Source organism: Melozone crissalis, unplaced genomic scaffold (assembly GCF_028551555.1).
Source record: "Melozone crissalis strain CALT ecotype California unplaced genomic scaffold, PUWL_Pcris_2 ptg000075l_1, whole genome shotgun sequence".
NCBI classification, from domain to species: domain Eukaryota; kingdom Metazoa; phylum Chordata; class Aves; order Passeriformes; family Passerellidae; genus Melozone; species Melozone crissalis.
The window spans coordinates 1,452,331-1,466,840 of NW_026535852.1; the positions used below are offsets into that span (position 1 = coordinate 1,452,331).

Genomic DNA, 14,510 nt, shown 5'->3' on the forward strand with positions numbered 1-14,510 from the left:
AGCATCACAGAATCCACGATGTAGCCATCATCTATCATTTTAGGGGGAAATGGTAGATTTTCTTTTAATCTGTGCAGCATTCAGCTGCTCTCCCAATTCTTTGCTCCCTTCCACCCAGCACAGCACTGTGAGCACTCCTGGTGAGCAGCACTCCCAAACCACTCCCTTGTGTTTGTTTCCTGCCCTGGCAATGGATAAAGGGAGTAGGGTAAAATAATTGTTCCTCTGCCAGCTCAGATTCCTCTCCTGTGAGTTTTGAAGGCTGGCACAGGCACTGCTTCCCTCTTTGCTGCCTTTTAGTTGTCATTTTGCAAATGGAGACAGGGAAGCAGTGATCAAATTTAAAGTGTTTTCTGAGCTCAGGCAGCCTCAGAGGGCTTGGCTGGTGACTTCAGATCTTCATCAGGATGTTTTTAGAGGATCAGGGAACAGACTTGCAAATTTCCAAGATGAAGATCTCTACAAAAATTGTGGCTAAATGTGCTGGCATTTTAACAGAACAGCATCTGGTTTAGAATCATCAGATCACAAAATGGTTTGAGTTAGAAGGCACCTTAAGGATAACCCATTCCATCCCCTTCCATGAGCAGGGACACCTTCTACTATCCTAGGCTGCTCCAAACCACATCAAGCCTGGCCTGGGACACTTCCAGGGATCCAGCTGCTCTGGGAAATCTGTGCCAGTGTTTTGCATGGTTTGAATATGTCTAACTGCTCTATACTGGAAAACATCACAACAAAATGCTATTTTTCAAGCAGGAGTTGTTTCCCCAACACAATCCCAGTGTGGATCAGCAGTTGTCAGGAAGATCAGGCTTCTCCAAAGATGCTGCAACATGCAAGAGGCAAACCCAAAGGGAGCAGTGCTCACCAAGGGGCTGTGTGTCAGTGGGGTGACACCTAAATGGAACCCATGGCATGGAACAATCCCAGCATCTGGCAGATTGCAGCCCCATGTGAATCCTTGCTCTGCTGGGGAAGGAAAATCCATCCCGGCAGCCTCTCTGGAAGAGCTGTGGGGAAACATAGCTGAGCCAAGAGCCTCCTTCACCTTGCACAGGGGGTGTGAAATGGGTGCTGTCTGCAGAAAACACAGCCCAGGCAAGACCTGAGCCCACAGCATCAGTATCTGCTGGGAAGGACACTGGGATTAGGGAATCAATAGCACAGATGAGCTGATCCAAGGTCAGGGCAGGCCCTGGGCACATTTGATGGGAGGCTGATGAGTGGGAGGCAGGGCTGAGATGGATCTGGTTAATTTATCTGATAAAAACCTCTCAGTATTGTTTTCCCTCCATTTTGGCATTCTTCCCCCAAAACAAAACCAAACAAAGCATTTTGCTGGAACATTTTTATTTTTTTAAAAGCACTTGGTGTAAGCTTCATTTGAGGGAGTGATCATAGCACAGGAGAAAATAAACAATATAAATAAAATCTGTGTGACACGAGCTCTGCTATCAGAGCTAATGCCAAATGATGCTGGGAACTCCCAAACATTGATTCTCTGAGCTGGAAAGAAGTTGAAATATTCCTCTGAGCCTGCAAATATGCATCATTTAAATAACTATCTGTGCTAATCTAGAATAAATAATCCATGGGATTATTCCCATTATTTCCAGGATAATGGGAAGGAGTTGATACCAACCTGCTCCTCCAAAAGAACAGAGAGCAGGGTGAGGATGAGTAAGAGAAAACTGAACTCAGAAGGGCAGAAATGTCACACAGAGCTCCAAACTGCAGGAATGTAGAACATTCCTGTCAAATTCCACCTTCACAACAACATGGAGAATTTTCCTGCTGGCTGAGGAGGTTTGGTGCACACATATTAATGCAGACCTGGTTTGGCTCTTTGTTTGTTTTTTTTTTATTTATTTATTCCCACCATTAATTCAGGAAGGTCAGCTGAGGTGGGCACAGTGTCCTCCTGAATCCTGGCAGATGGGATAATGGGAATACACAGCCACCAGTGTGTGTTTTATTGCATCAACTGATATTGCTGGAAATATCAGGCAAACTCTCAGGTAGGCAAGCCCTTGTTCAGGTCTGAAATAGAAGCAGCAATTTTCAGAGCTAAATACAAGCTGAGAACAAACGCTCAGATGTTAATTAGGTATGTATCAATTAGGCCTTTGTTTAAAGGAAATGTATTTGGGAGCTGCGGAGAAGAAAGGATGGGGAAGAGGGCGGAAAATGAGAGACACAGAAAGTTGAAGTTAAGTGAAGCTGCTTGTCACCTGGGGGGAGGAAGAGGCAGGTAGTTTATAGCCTGGGGAACAAGAGTCAATCGTGCTGAGTGGGAGGAGAGTAATCATAAAAGTCACATCTGCCGAGTGCATGCTCCTCCAGAACAAGTGGCTTTGTGAATTTCAATGCTCAGCCTCATCCTCAGGAGGGGTTTTGGAGGCTGCTGGGAAAAAAGGTACTGAGATGCCAAAGGTGTTTGGGGAGCTGTGCTGTCCCCCAGCAGCTGAGGTTGGCTGGGTTGTAGATTGAAAATATGAGCCCACTTTGGTCTATCCTGATTGCTTAATTTCACTTACACGGTTACCATGAGGCCACTGGATTAATTTTATGGTGTTGTTGGGAATGTGGGTGTCACTGTCATATTTTCTGGAAAAATCCCTTTGCCATGATTTCTTCTCCTGGGAAGCTGAGAAGCCTTAGAGAGATATGAAAACAAAAATTATCTGCTTGCTTCTCCTGTGTTTGCTGCCTTGAGATTGTTTACCAACTGGTCATGTTTGATTGGTTTCATGTGAATTGTTTTTACTTAATGACCAATCACCATCAGCTGTGTTGGAGTCAGTCATGAGTTTTTCATAATCATTCTTGTTAAGCTTTCTGATGTATCCTTTCTCTATTATAATATAATGTAATGTAATGTAATATAATATAATATAATATAATATAATATAATATAATATAATACTAAATCAGCCTTCTGAGAACATGGAGTCAGATTCTCAATTCCTCCTTTGTCCAGAGTTAGAGAAACTCTTAGTTTCTCTAAATCCCACACCCACATGTGGTCCAAACTCAACATGTGGGTGTGGGATTTAGAGAACCTCAGAGAGAGGGAGAGTTGGGGGTGGGCCTCATTTCCCCACTTTGGATGGGGAAGATCTGCTTGGGTGGAGAGTGAGGAGTGGGAAAAGGAGATATCTCTGACACTTTAAGGAGACCAAATTTCTGTTTTCCATGAGTTTCTGCTGGAGAATTTGGTAGGAAGCTGTGTTTTTCCTGCCTCATGCAGGATCCTTTGGAGGAAAGGGATGGTGAGCCCTGCAACCCAAGAGCTATTCCCATCTATGTCACTGGGAGGCCCAAATCCTCAAAAATGCTGCATTTTAGCTCAGCAGCACCATATATCCTACATTCTACCAAATAAATATTGAAAATAGTGGCTCTGTTCAATCAGATCAGTGAGAAGCCAAATGTTCAGTCAATATTGTGAGTGCTCCTCAGTAAGAGTTCATCTGTTGATTCCACTCAGCCCACACAAACCTGAGGTGCATTCTGTTGAAACAAGAAACCTCCCTGTGAAGCCAAGTGTTATTTTTAAGTGGTTTTGTATTAAAGGTAGCCTGAGTTTTCTGTGAAACACTAATCTGGTGAGACAAGTTTAGGAAACCTTACTGTGGCATGAAATACTGTTTATCTTCAGTGCATTTTTTTCCCTGTGTGTACAAGCATGGAATTCAAATAAGAAGATTTTGTAAGGAAACAGGGAAGGGTTTTATATTATCAAACTGTGCACAGTCTGTGAGCTGTAAAAAGCTGGATACTTCTAGATTACTAAAATGTCCCCCAAGTCATAATTATAAATCAATATGCATGCATACAAAAGATTGGTGTCTCCATAAAGTGCCTGAAATTCAATATTTTTAGTCTACTGTGCCTTCTGAAAGTGCCTGTATATTTTATATTCCCTGTGAGCTGAAAATTGTCTCTGTATTTTATGTATTGTTATTTGTGGAGCTCTATTTGCAAACATAAGTAACAGCTAGTACTGGAGATGATATACAGGCTGTACAACATGCCCAAACAAACAAACCTGCAAGGAAATAAATGCCCCCAACCATAAATCCCAAGGACGCAATGAGAATTTTTTAACCTCGAGTCAGCGCTGTTAGGAGTGTTCCAGAGCTGTGTGGGATGCATTCCTTGAGCTGGCAGGGAGGGAAAAGAGCTCCAGACTGTGGTTAATGTGCAGTTTCCATGGCTGTGGTACCTGTTTGTGCAGACAGCTTTGTTTGCTTGAGTGGCTGAGAGGTGTTCTCAGGGGCTGTGAACTCCTCCTGCTGCTGTGGGATGTTCAGGGACATTTTTCTGGTGGTTCCTGAGGTGAAAGTGGCACCTTGGAGCACTTTTCCAGCTGCCTTAAGGTTGGAAGGGACCTTAAATCTCATCCAGAGCCACCCCCTGCCATGGCAGGGACACCTCCCACTGTCCCAGGCTGCTCCAAGCCCCAGTGTCCAACAAGGCCTTGGGCACTGCCAGGGATGCAGGGGCAGCCACAGCTTCTCCATTGCCCCTGCCATTTCTTTATCTGTATCATCAATATTTATTTCTCTCTTAATCAAGAGTTTCAACCCTCCCTTGAAACAATTCCTTCCCAACATCCCATCCAACCCTGCTCTCTGGCAGTTTGAAGCCATTCCCCCTTGTCCTGTCACTACAATTCCTGATGAAGGATCCCTTCCCAGACTCCTCGGAGCCCCTCTTCAGGTTGCTATGAAATCTCCAACTGATGCCTCAGGTTTGAGTTTTCTATTTTTCACATTCTGTGCTGCTTTAGTCTGTGGGTCTGAGCTTCATATTATGGAATGGTGAGCTCTGTGCACAGAGCAGGGAGACAAAACAATTCCTGCTCCAGCTGGGCACCAAGGACAAATGATCCCAATCTCAGCCCAGGAGCACAAACCCCGTGGGCTGGAGAGAGAAAAACAAGCAGGGTGGGACTGCCTGGGCTAAAGCTGGGATGGGACAATGAACTGCAAGGTGCAAATGGAGCAGAACGGATCCAAGGGAGAGATCCCCGTGACCAGTTGTCCATTTTTGTGGCCATTTTGGGTTGTGCTGCCCAAGGTGGATCCGTGGAGACCTTTCCATAAATCCCTGCTTTATTCTTTAGCTCTGTTCCAGGGCAGCCTTCAGAAGGCATCAGAACCTTCTCTTCTCAGACTGTTCACCCATCAGGAGTGCCAGGGAGCCCTTTGGCCCAGCAAACCAATTTTAGAAGCATTGCTGGTGTCCTCTGAAGTGCCTGGAGCACCTGGAATTGCAGCCTGGGAATCTCAGTGGGGACTCCCCAGCACAGAAATCTCCTTGGTGCTGACACAGTCTGTGTCCTCGGGCCCATGGCATCAACACAGAAATGTGTTTGATTAGTGTGGAAGGATTCTGATTAAGTGGAGAAAAGGTTTTCTTCAGTCCTAGGTTGGCTGCTTTGCCATGACACCAAATAATATCAAAGCTAAGCTTGAAAATAAGGGCCTGGAGATAAACAAAGGAGTACAGCTTGAAAACTTTGCAAAATATATCCCAATGAACCAACACTCTCTACTGGGAAACCACTGAGTTTAGAGATTATTTTTACTTTTCTGACAACCAGCAGGCCCTGTTAACAATGCACATGAACAGAAAGCCAAAGCTCCATGATTTTTACCCCCTCAAATCCCAGGCTGGAGTTACCCTGGGCTTCCCTCTCTCATGCAGTGGATATTCGTCTAATAAAGTGGATTTTTGGTTGTGTTTAGGTTGCTTTCAGCCACAGTGGTAGCAAGCAAATGTCAGCAATAGGAATCCTTGTATCAGAATAAGGTAGATTTTTTTCAACACGAGTGTTTAATTCAAAATAAGGATATTTTCAAGCAAAATTTCAATATGCCACAATGTAAATTGCTTATATTTTTGTCTGTGTAACATTATAAAATTCATTTCAAAGCTCCTCCTTAGGCAGACAAGATAGAAAGGCAGTGGATGGTCAGAACTTGAAACAGCTTTGTGTACAAACAGCACATGGCAGACCCTGCACTTGTTCTGGCAGACTGGCTGAAAATGCCACCAGCACACAAAATCTGCCACGAGTTAAGGAGATACCAAATGCTAAATGTGCAAAACAACTTCTCCTTCCTGAGTTCAGATCTCAAATTCCTCAGTGTTGTTGCACAGAGTGTCACTGGAAGGGGTTTGAAGCAAGGGCTTCTTTCAGGAGCACGTCTGTACCAAAGATTAACGTGAGACACACTGAATAATTCAGAATTCTTTGAGTGGGAAGGAAGAAGAGCACACTGAAAATATCTTGTTTTTCTGGAAGAAGTTTGCCTTTTTGTAAAAGAAAAGAAATAAAATATTAACATTGAACTTTTTTATTATGAAATAGAAAATTTCAGACAAAATATTTCATCACTTTTAGATATGGTCCATGTGCTGGATCTGCTCTGCTGAGAAGCTGCTTTGTTAAAGTGCATTTCCCATGGTCATTATCAACTGTATCCCTGAGGAAAAAACACTGTTCAGACTGAATTCCAGAAGCCACCATTGCTGTGACACAACTCAGCCCAGAAGTAGAACAGACATAAAACATTCAAGCAACAACTCTTCAAAGTCAAGAGTTTCAAATCTACATTTGGCAGCTTAAGATATTTGAATTTCAATTTTTTTAAAAAGGATTTTTTTGGCACCTGGGTTGATAGGGTTTTATTTTGAAATGGAATTTTAAGGCAAATACGTCTCATAAAATAATGCATTGAAATGGAGAAATGTCATTTCTGATCCAAAGATAGTTTTGTTAGAAATTTTGAAGCAGCCTCCATGAAAACTTCCCTTGATTCTATTGCAGAATAGGAATGGAAAAATGTTGTTGATCTGAAAGCTCAGGATGATCAGCTGTACATAAAATATGTTTAAAAGCATGGATATTGCATTAACCATTACTATATTAACCATTTTCTTCTGAAATAATAAATATCTTGCATTTCCAGTCCTTGATCTTCTAATGCTGTAACACAACATTGCTATCTGACAGTTTTGCTGATTTCCTGGGGACCCAAAACGTGGATTCTTCTTCCACAGTCCCATCAAACTCATTGTCTTGGAAATTAGGGCAGTCTATTGATGTAATTTATGTCCATTATTTTGCTGTGATATCACATTCTGTTTTATAAAGGTTGCAATTTTATTTCATTGCATGAGGGAAAAGAAAAAAAAAAAAAAAGAAAAATAACTTATAAGTTAAACTGAGAGAGCTGGTTTTAACATTTCTGCATTGCATGAAGGCATCCAAACATGTAGAAAAGCAACTTCTTGGAGAAGCACATCCTACACGAGTGTCACGTTCCTGATTTTCTTTGGGCTGATGGGATAATCAGGACGCCTTTGAGGCCGCACCTAGGGGAGAGCAAAACCAGTGAGAGAGCTGGAAGAAATCCCAGAGAAGCAGTCCCACAAGGGGCCTCAGGAGGTTACCTGCCAACCCCTCAGCCCAGAGCATGACAGCAAAATGGAATCTATCACCAGCAGCCCACTCACAATCCGAACACAAAGGAGAGCATGAGAGCAGAGCGAAACAAAAGCTCCACATGCACCACGCTGCTGCTGGCAGTGCTGGGAATTCATCATCTGCTCTCAGTGACGCCTGAGAACTCCTTGTGGCCTCTGCAGCCTGTGTAATCCTAAGCAAAAGGTGATTTGGGGTGTTCCTCCTCTGGTTCTCTTAAAGGAACCTGTAAATGTTCCTCTTAAAAATCTGTATGTTTGCTTTTTGTACATTGCTGTGAAAAATCTGAATATTTGCTTTCCAGACCCATCAGAAATCACAGCACAGCAGCATTTCACGTGGCTGGAAGAACTCTCAGTGTCTCAGTGTTTATCTTTTTTAAACTTCCCAAGACTGCCAGGATTCCACTGCCACTGACTGCACTGTGGGATCAGAGCAGGGAAAATGCTCAGCAGCCTTGGAAAGCTTCTCCTCCTTCATCTGAAACAAGGGCAGGTGCATCTCCAGCCCTAATTACTCCTGTGCTTTCACAAAATATCATTGCAGAGGAAAAGACAAGGAAAAATTCGCTCTCAAATGCATCTGAGTAACAAAAACTGTGGATTTTTAAATGTAGTAGCAACAGCTCCTCCCTGTAATTCCTCACCTGGTCTCAAGCTCTTGGAAATTAATGGAAATTTCACTGTTTTTCTCAGTGAAATGTTTTATCAAGCCAGACTTGGTTCTCTGACTATTGACCAATTTTCCTGAGGTTTGTTTCTGGAGCATTAATCATGCACAGTCTGTATTGCTCTGGTATTCTTCCAGTATTAAACATCTTCAATAATGCATTTGGTACATATACATTATTGAATAACAGATGGAGGCAAATGTTAGATAACAAATGTGGACAACACAGCTCTGGTATTTAATGAGCCCCAGCACCACTGTGGGATAAATTTAACCATCCTAGGAGCATTTCATGAGACAGCTGCCTTCTGTTTTAAACACAACTCTCTTTCTCCACCCTCCCATCCCTTCTTGTAGCCAGAACATGCTGCTGTTTTCTAAATTTACCCTTCTTTACTGTTTATTTTTGCACAGAGGAGAGGTGCTTTGGGAAGTAACAGCATTGCCTGGCTCTGCTCAAAGACCTTTTCCAACATCCCTCTGCTGCACTTAATTTCTTACCCAAAAACCTCAGTGGTCCTGCCCAAAGACCTCAGTGTTAAGCAGAGGAGCTCTCTACTACCTCCCCCACCAAAATAACAAATTTTCAAGTAAAACGGGAAAAAAAAAAGAAAAAAAATCCAAAGGCAAGTTTAATGTCTGTGGAAAGGATATATTCCCACATATTGTTGTCTGTGAGAATAAAAGATACAGAACCAGTAGCATAGTGAGCAAACAGAAGGTTTCAGAGGGGGCCCAAGAACACCCTGTCTCTAAAACTCCCTGAAACAGGTCATGGTTTGTATCCCATGTTTAGCAAGATACTGAGGTGAGAATATTTCCCAGAACTTGCTGGAGAAAAATTTTCTATTGCACCAGATTTGCTAAAGGAAAAAAAGACATAAATCAGAAAGTTCTCCCAGCAATGTTGTGGAAAGAGGCAGATTTGGGGTAATGCTACAGGAGATTTAGGGAGGGAATTCTGTCCCTCTGTCCCGCTCAGGTGATTTCCCACCTGCAGAGCTGCCCCAGCACAGGGAGGAGCTGGAGCTGCTGCAGAGAGCCCAGAGGAGGCTCCAGGATGGGCAGAGGGATGGAGCAGCTCTGCTGGCAGGAAAGGCTGGCACAGCTGGCATTGCTCACCTGCACAGGAGAAGCTTTGGGCTGAGCTCAGGGCGGCCTTGCAGGGCCTGGAGGAGCCCCAGGAAAGCTGGAGAGAGACAATGGCCAGGGGATGCAGGGACAGCACACAGGGAATGGCTGCCAGTGCCAGAGGGCAGGGCTGGGTGGGATCTTGGCAATGAGGAATTGTTCCCTGGCAGGGTGGGCAGGGCTGGGATGGAATTCCATCCCTGGATCCCTGGCAGTGCCCAAGGCCAGGCTGGACACTGGGGCTGGAGCAGCCTGGGACAGTGGAAGGTGTCCTTGCAGGACAGGGGTGGAATTGGATGATTTTTTAGATCCCTTCCAACCCCAACCACTCTGAGATTCTCTGATTTAGGTTTGTAGATGATCCTGACCAGCAGGGAGCCAGAGGATGAGCAGCAGCTGGATCCAGGCAGCCCCATGAAAGCACTGGGGAAAGGACAACTCCACCAGGGCTATTTTCCTTTAAAATCCCATCCTCAGGAATGAGCCATCCAGCCCAGTCATGGCACTTCTCCTCCCCACCAAAGCAGGACCTGAGCAAGGTTTGCTCCCAGGGTGAGGCTGATGTCCATGAGGGTTCACCCTTGCCCTGCTGCATCTCTCAGAGTTCTTTGCCTTAGAGTTGCTTCTCCTTCATGCTTACTGTGCTCTGGTGTCAATTAATGAATAATTTCACGAATTTCAATCAGCTCATGCTGTGTGCTGGCCCATTTTCTGGGAAGCTTTCTCTGAAGCAGCAGAGCCTTCCTGAGGTTGCACTTCACTGAAATGGAGGCTGCTGGCTGCTGGTCACTGACCTAAAACTCATTTTCTGAATGGAAGATCTCATACAACACATCACTAATAATAATGCAGTGTAGTAATGCATTACAAATAATACTTGCAATTACAAATAATAATGCAGAGGAGCAGGACCACAACAACCACTTCCTATTTATACCCTGATCTGCTTTGAGCTGCTGCAGCCCCTGCTTGGTTCTGATTTCAAAGTTGTTTCCTCTTTAGATTAATTCAGTGCTTTACTACTCCTGCCCATCCTAGTCTGAGGAAAAAGGGCTTCATAGCTCATTACACCCTACAGGTTGAAGGGGAAAAACCCCATTTCCAGTGGTTTGTCCACAGCACAACATCACAGGAGTGAGTTCCTGAGGGGGTCCCCCCATCAGGAAGGATGTGCTAACATCAGCATTTCTTTTACACAGTTTAAAATCTCTTTGTGCTGTCAGCTTGGCATCCAGTTATCCATGGATATCTGACAGTCACATGCTTCAAAGCCTGCCTGTTGATTTATCATCTGCCTTGGGTGCCTTTTCACAGGGATTGCTGTAAAAGGATTATGATACTGGGAAAAGCTTCACATAGTTTTGTTGGTTTGGTTGGGGAAACAGATGCAGCACAGATCTTTTCATCTCCTCCAGCTCTTCACCCAGACAAAAAGGGAGCTAGCAACACATGGGTGAATCAGGAGGTAAATTGAGTGTGTATCAGCTGCTTTCAGGGGTGAATCCTTCCATGGTGCTTTGAATAGTGATCTTCAGTCAATGAAAGAAGGATTTCTGCTCTTACAAGCGGGTTTCAGTCAGTTCTGCACCCTGTGTGATATGATGTGAATGATGAGCACATCTGGCCCTGTGGAACAGGACTCTCAGCACTGAGGGGAGGGATGGCAGCTCCTCAGACACTGATGCTGAGATAAACTCAAGGCTTGCTACCAGCCAGCCAAGAAATATTCAAGCCCAACTGCATGAGAACAAAGTGCTGACATTAATGTGGCAGGAGGGCTCCCAAATGTGTCTGCATGCATCACACACTGGGCTGACAAAAACAGAACAAAAAATCAGGGGGGGAAAGCCACAGATTTCTGCTTCTGAAGGTTATTTCTCTCCCTGCCCTTAGTTTTCAATTTTGATTCGAAATTCACTTCTTTCCCCCTTGTTTCTTCATGGGTTAATCCCACCCTTATGCCTTAACTCCTCCCCTTCTCCCACAGACATTTGGGAGAAAAAAATCTGTAAACTTCCCCTGCCGTTTCTTTATCTGTATCATCAATATTTATTGCTCTCTTAATCAAGATATGCTAACCAATGGATATAATAACATGACATATCTGCAGCCCATTTCATCAGCAGGGGGAAAATTGTTTGCTTTCATCGATTTATTTTTCTATTTATTGACCTTTTAATTCAATTTTGATAGCTTAATTTTTCTTTCCAACAACCCTCAGAGTCAGAGCAGCTCTATATGGGGCAATAAATGGAGCTGCAATTCATCATTCATTTCCTTCTCAGGATAAAACCACAAGCACAGCTAAATAATATTTCCAGTTTATAGAGTGTCATTTGGAGTAGTTAGGAAGAAAAATAGATCTTTCCCCATTAAGGGAGCCATGACTCACTCTGGACTGGGAAGGAGGAGTGAGGCTGTGGAAGATTCCTGGAGCTGGGCTGGAGTTACAGCAGGGATGGGCCCAGCCCATTGGAAATGAGCATTCCCTCTCTCATGGAATGGGCTCCTGATTTATCACAGAGACCTTCATGGCATATTAAATGAGCTCATTATGGAGACTATCCAATCCTGCAAGCCGCTCAGCTCCCTCTGTGGGAATTTGGAGAACAGAGCTCCTTGGAGGTGGCGCTGCCCCAAAATCTGCAGAATCCCAGGCAGGGGATGCCCCTTGTTGCAGACATCTTTTCATTAAAAATCATTCCTTTCTTTCTGGGAAGCTGAGAGGCCTCAGGAACAAAATGTAAACATTGATTATCTGCTGCTGTGGAATGCAGCAGGTGCATCTGGGATTGGTCTCATGTGGATGTTTGGAATTAATGGCCAATCACAGTCAGCTGGCTCTCTCTGTCCGAGCCACAAACCTTTGTTATGCATTCTTTTCTATTCTTAGCCAGCCTTCTGATGAGAACTTGTCCTTCTATTCTTTTAGTATAGTTTTAATGTAATATGTACCATAAAATAATAAATCAAGCCTTCTGAAACATGGAGTCAGATCCTCGTCTCTTCCGTCATTCGAAAACCCCGGTGAACACCATCACACCCCCTCACTGCTCTTGGGTTTTGGAAGGGAATGAGGAACTTGGGTGGGGCAGGGAATGAGGAACTGTTCCCTGAGTGGATGTTGGTCCCTAAAATCCATTTTTGTGGCAGCTCAGCCCCAGTGCTGGGAGCAAGGATCACACTCACCCATCCCTGACAGGAACTACATCTGCATTAAACAGAAGCCTGCACCTCTGCTCTCAGTTTGACCTTTTCTCAGTCAATATCATCACAATGAAGACCTTCCAGCACCTCTGACTGATGCTTCTGGCCTCCTCTTCCAGTGCCTGGTCATTTTTCCCTCAGCTCAATAATTTGCTTCATTACTCATCATTTTTTAAACGTCTCACACACTTTTGATTTTCCTCCCTTGTTCTCTGCCAAACCTTTTGTTCAGGTTGTGAATTGATCAGTGCAATTACTGGGCAGCATTTATCTTCTGTGGACGTTTTGCATTAGTTTCTGATTCCAAGAGTTTGAATGGCCAAAAGCTGAGCTCAGTGTTTTTCTGTTGTCACCCTGTGTGACACACACCAGGGACTTCAGGTTTGTACCCAGCTGGGTCTATGGGTAACAAATCCTGAGGAAACACAACATGTGATATGAAGTCTCCTTCAATCTCCCAAATCATTTAAAATTGTAACTTTTTTACATATGGAACAGAAGGGATCAAATTTGAAGTCCTTACCCTCAGAGACACGGGAATAGATAAGGTTTTACATCTTCAATCTGCAATTTTTCCATCAGTAGATGGACTTCCTGCTCCTCAGGGAGGAGTTTGGGTTTTCCCTCCTTCTTCTTGACCTCTAAAGAAGCACTGCAAGGACTTCTGCTCATTTTTCCTGATTACCCAGGGAGAGAGAAGTAATTTATTGGAGTCCACCCCTTCCTGACCTCCTTCACTATGGAAAAAATCCTCAGGATAACTTTTCTTCCTTCTTTTTTGAGTTTTTTACCCCCTACTTCTCCCTAAAAGGCCTAGAGAATAAAGATGAAAATCTTTGGGAATGTCTCCAGTAGTCAGGCAGGAAAAGCCAAGTGAGAATCACAACTTTCTGTGCTTGGAAGATGGCAGGAGGGCCGGTGGCTTCTGAACAAATTGTTTGATTCAGCAAACAGCTAAATGAGTGAACACCTGATTTCACCTGCTTGACAAGAAATATAATGAAAGAGCACTACAATGGTTATTAGGCAATATATTGGCATCAGTGTTGATTGAACTTTATTGGAATATATCCAGGAACAACTTTTGAGACAAAACCTGTATTATGCAGTTAACAGGGAAGGTTGTGAATGTAAAAGAAAAACACTTTTTGCCTGGGATATGTGTTACTCTGTTTGCATTTGTTGCGATAAAATTAAATCACAGACTGCAAATCCACGATTTAGGGTAAACTTTCAGCAGCCTTTTATCAGCTCCTGCATGCACAAATGGGGCCGTCACAATACACCTAACTATTTAGTGCAATACAACACAAACTGACAAATAGGTTGTCTTCACCAAGCCATTTTTAGATTGCTACATATTCCGCTAACACATGGAAAATAGTTATGAATTGTTTTCACCTCTTGATTCTCTCTTGGTGTTTTTCAAGAATGTGTGTGCAGCTCTTGATGCAGGTAGAAGCCACTGTGACAGAGTTTTTATATTGACCAGGGAGAACTGGTTTGAAAATCATAAATATTTTAATTTTATGCTGTGTTCCTGTGATGGATTCAAAGTTTCCCTGGCCACTTGATCTCCTAGGCCAGCTTACCCAGGATTTCATGTGGAGGCTGCTCCTTTCATGTCTCAGTTTGAATCAGGACAGTGAACCCTGATGGTCCCCACTCACATCATCATTGTTCTCACATTGGATGGAGCTGCCTGAGAACACCCAAATTTGGTGCCTTTCAGATGTCACCAAATGCCTTAGTGCCACCACAGTGCCCAACCAGTGCCCATGAACCATCAGTGAGCACCCAGGCCCTGGGAAATGCCCAAAGGGATCCCAGAACCACCAAATCCCAGAGGCACCAAGGCTGGCAGAGACCTCCAGATCATCCAGGCCCATCATCAACCATCACCACCATCATCACCCCTAAACCATGGTGCCACATCCAGACACCTCTTGGATCAATATCCTGCCATGAAATGTGTCCAGGGTGCTCAGCACAACCTCTTCTG

At 44.0% G+C, this 14,510-nt stretch overlaps 1 protein-coding gene across 1 annotated transcript in view; it reads right to left on the reverse strand.

Moving 5' to 3' along the window:
- Positions 1-7,212: 7,212 nt before the first annotated feature.
- IGSF5 (immunoglobulin superfamily member 5) overlaps positions 7,213-14,510 on the reverse strand; it is a 28,365-nt gene continuing 21,067 nt past the window's right edge. Inside the window, exon 8 of the mRNA XM_054290031.1 lies at positions 7,213-7,392. Within this exon, the coding sequence (XP_054146006.1) occupies positions 7,324-7,392 (69 nt within the window). The 3' untranslated portion in view covers positions 7,213-7,323. The remainder of the gene's footprint in view (positions 7,393-14,510) is intronic.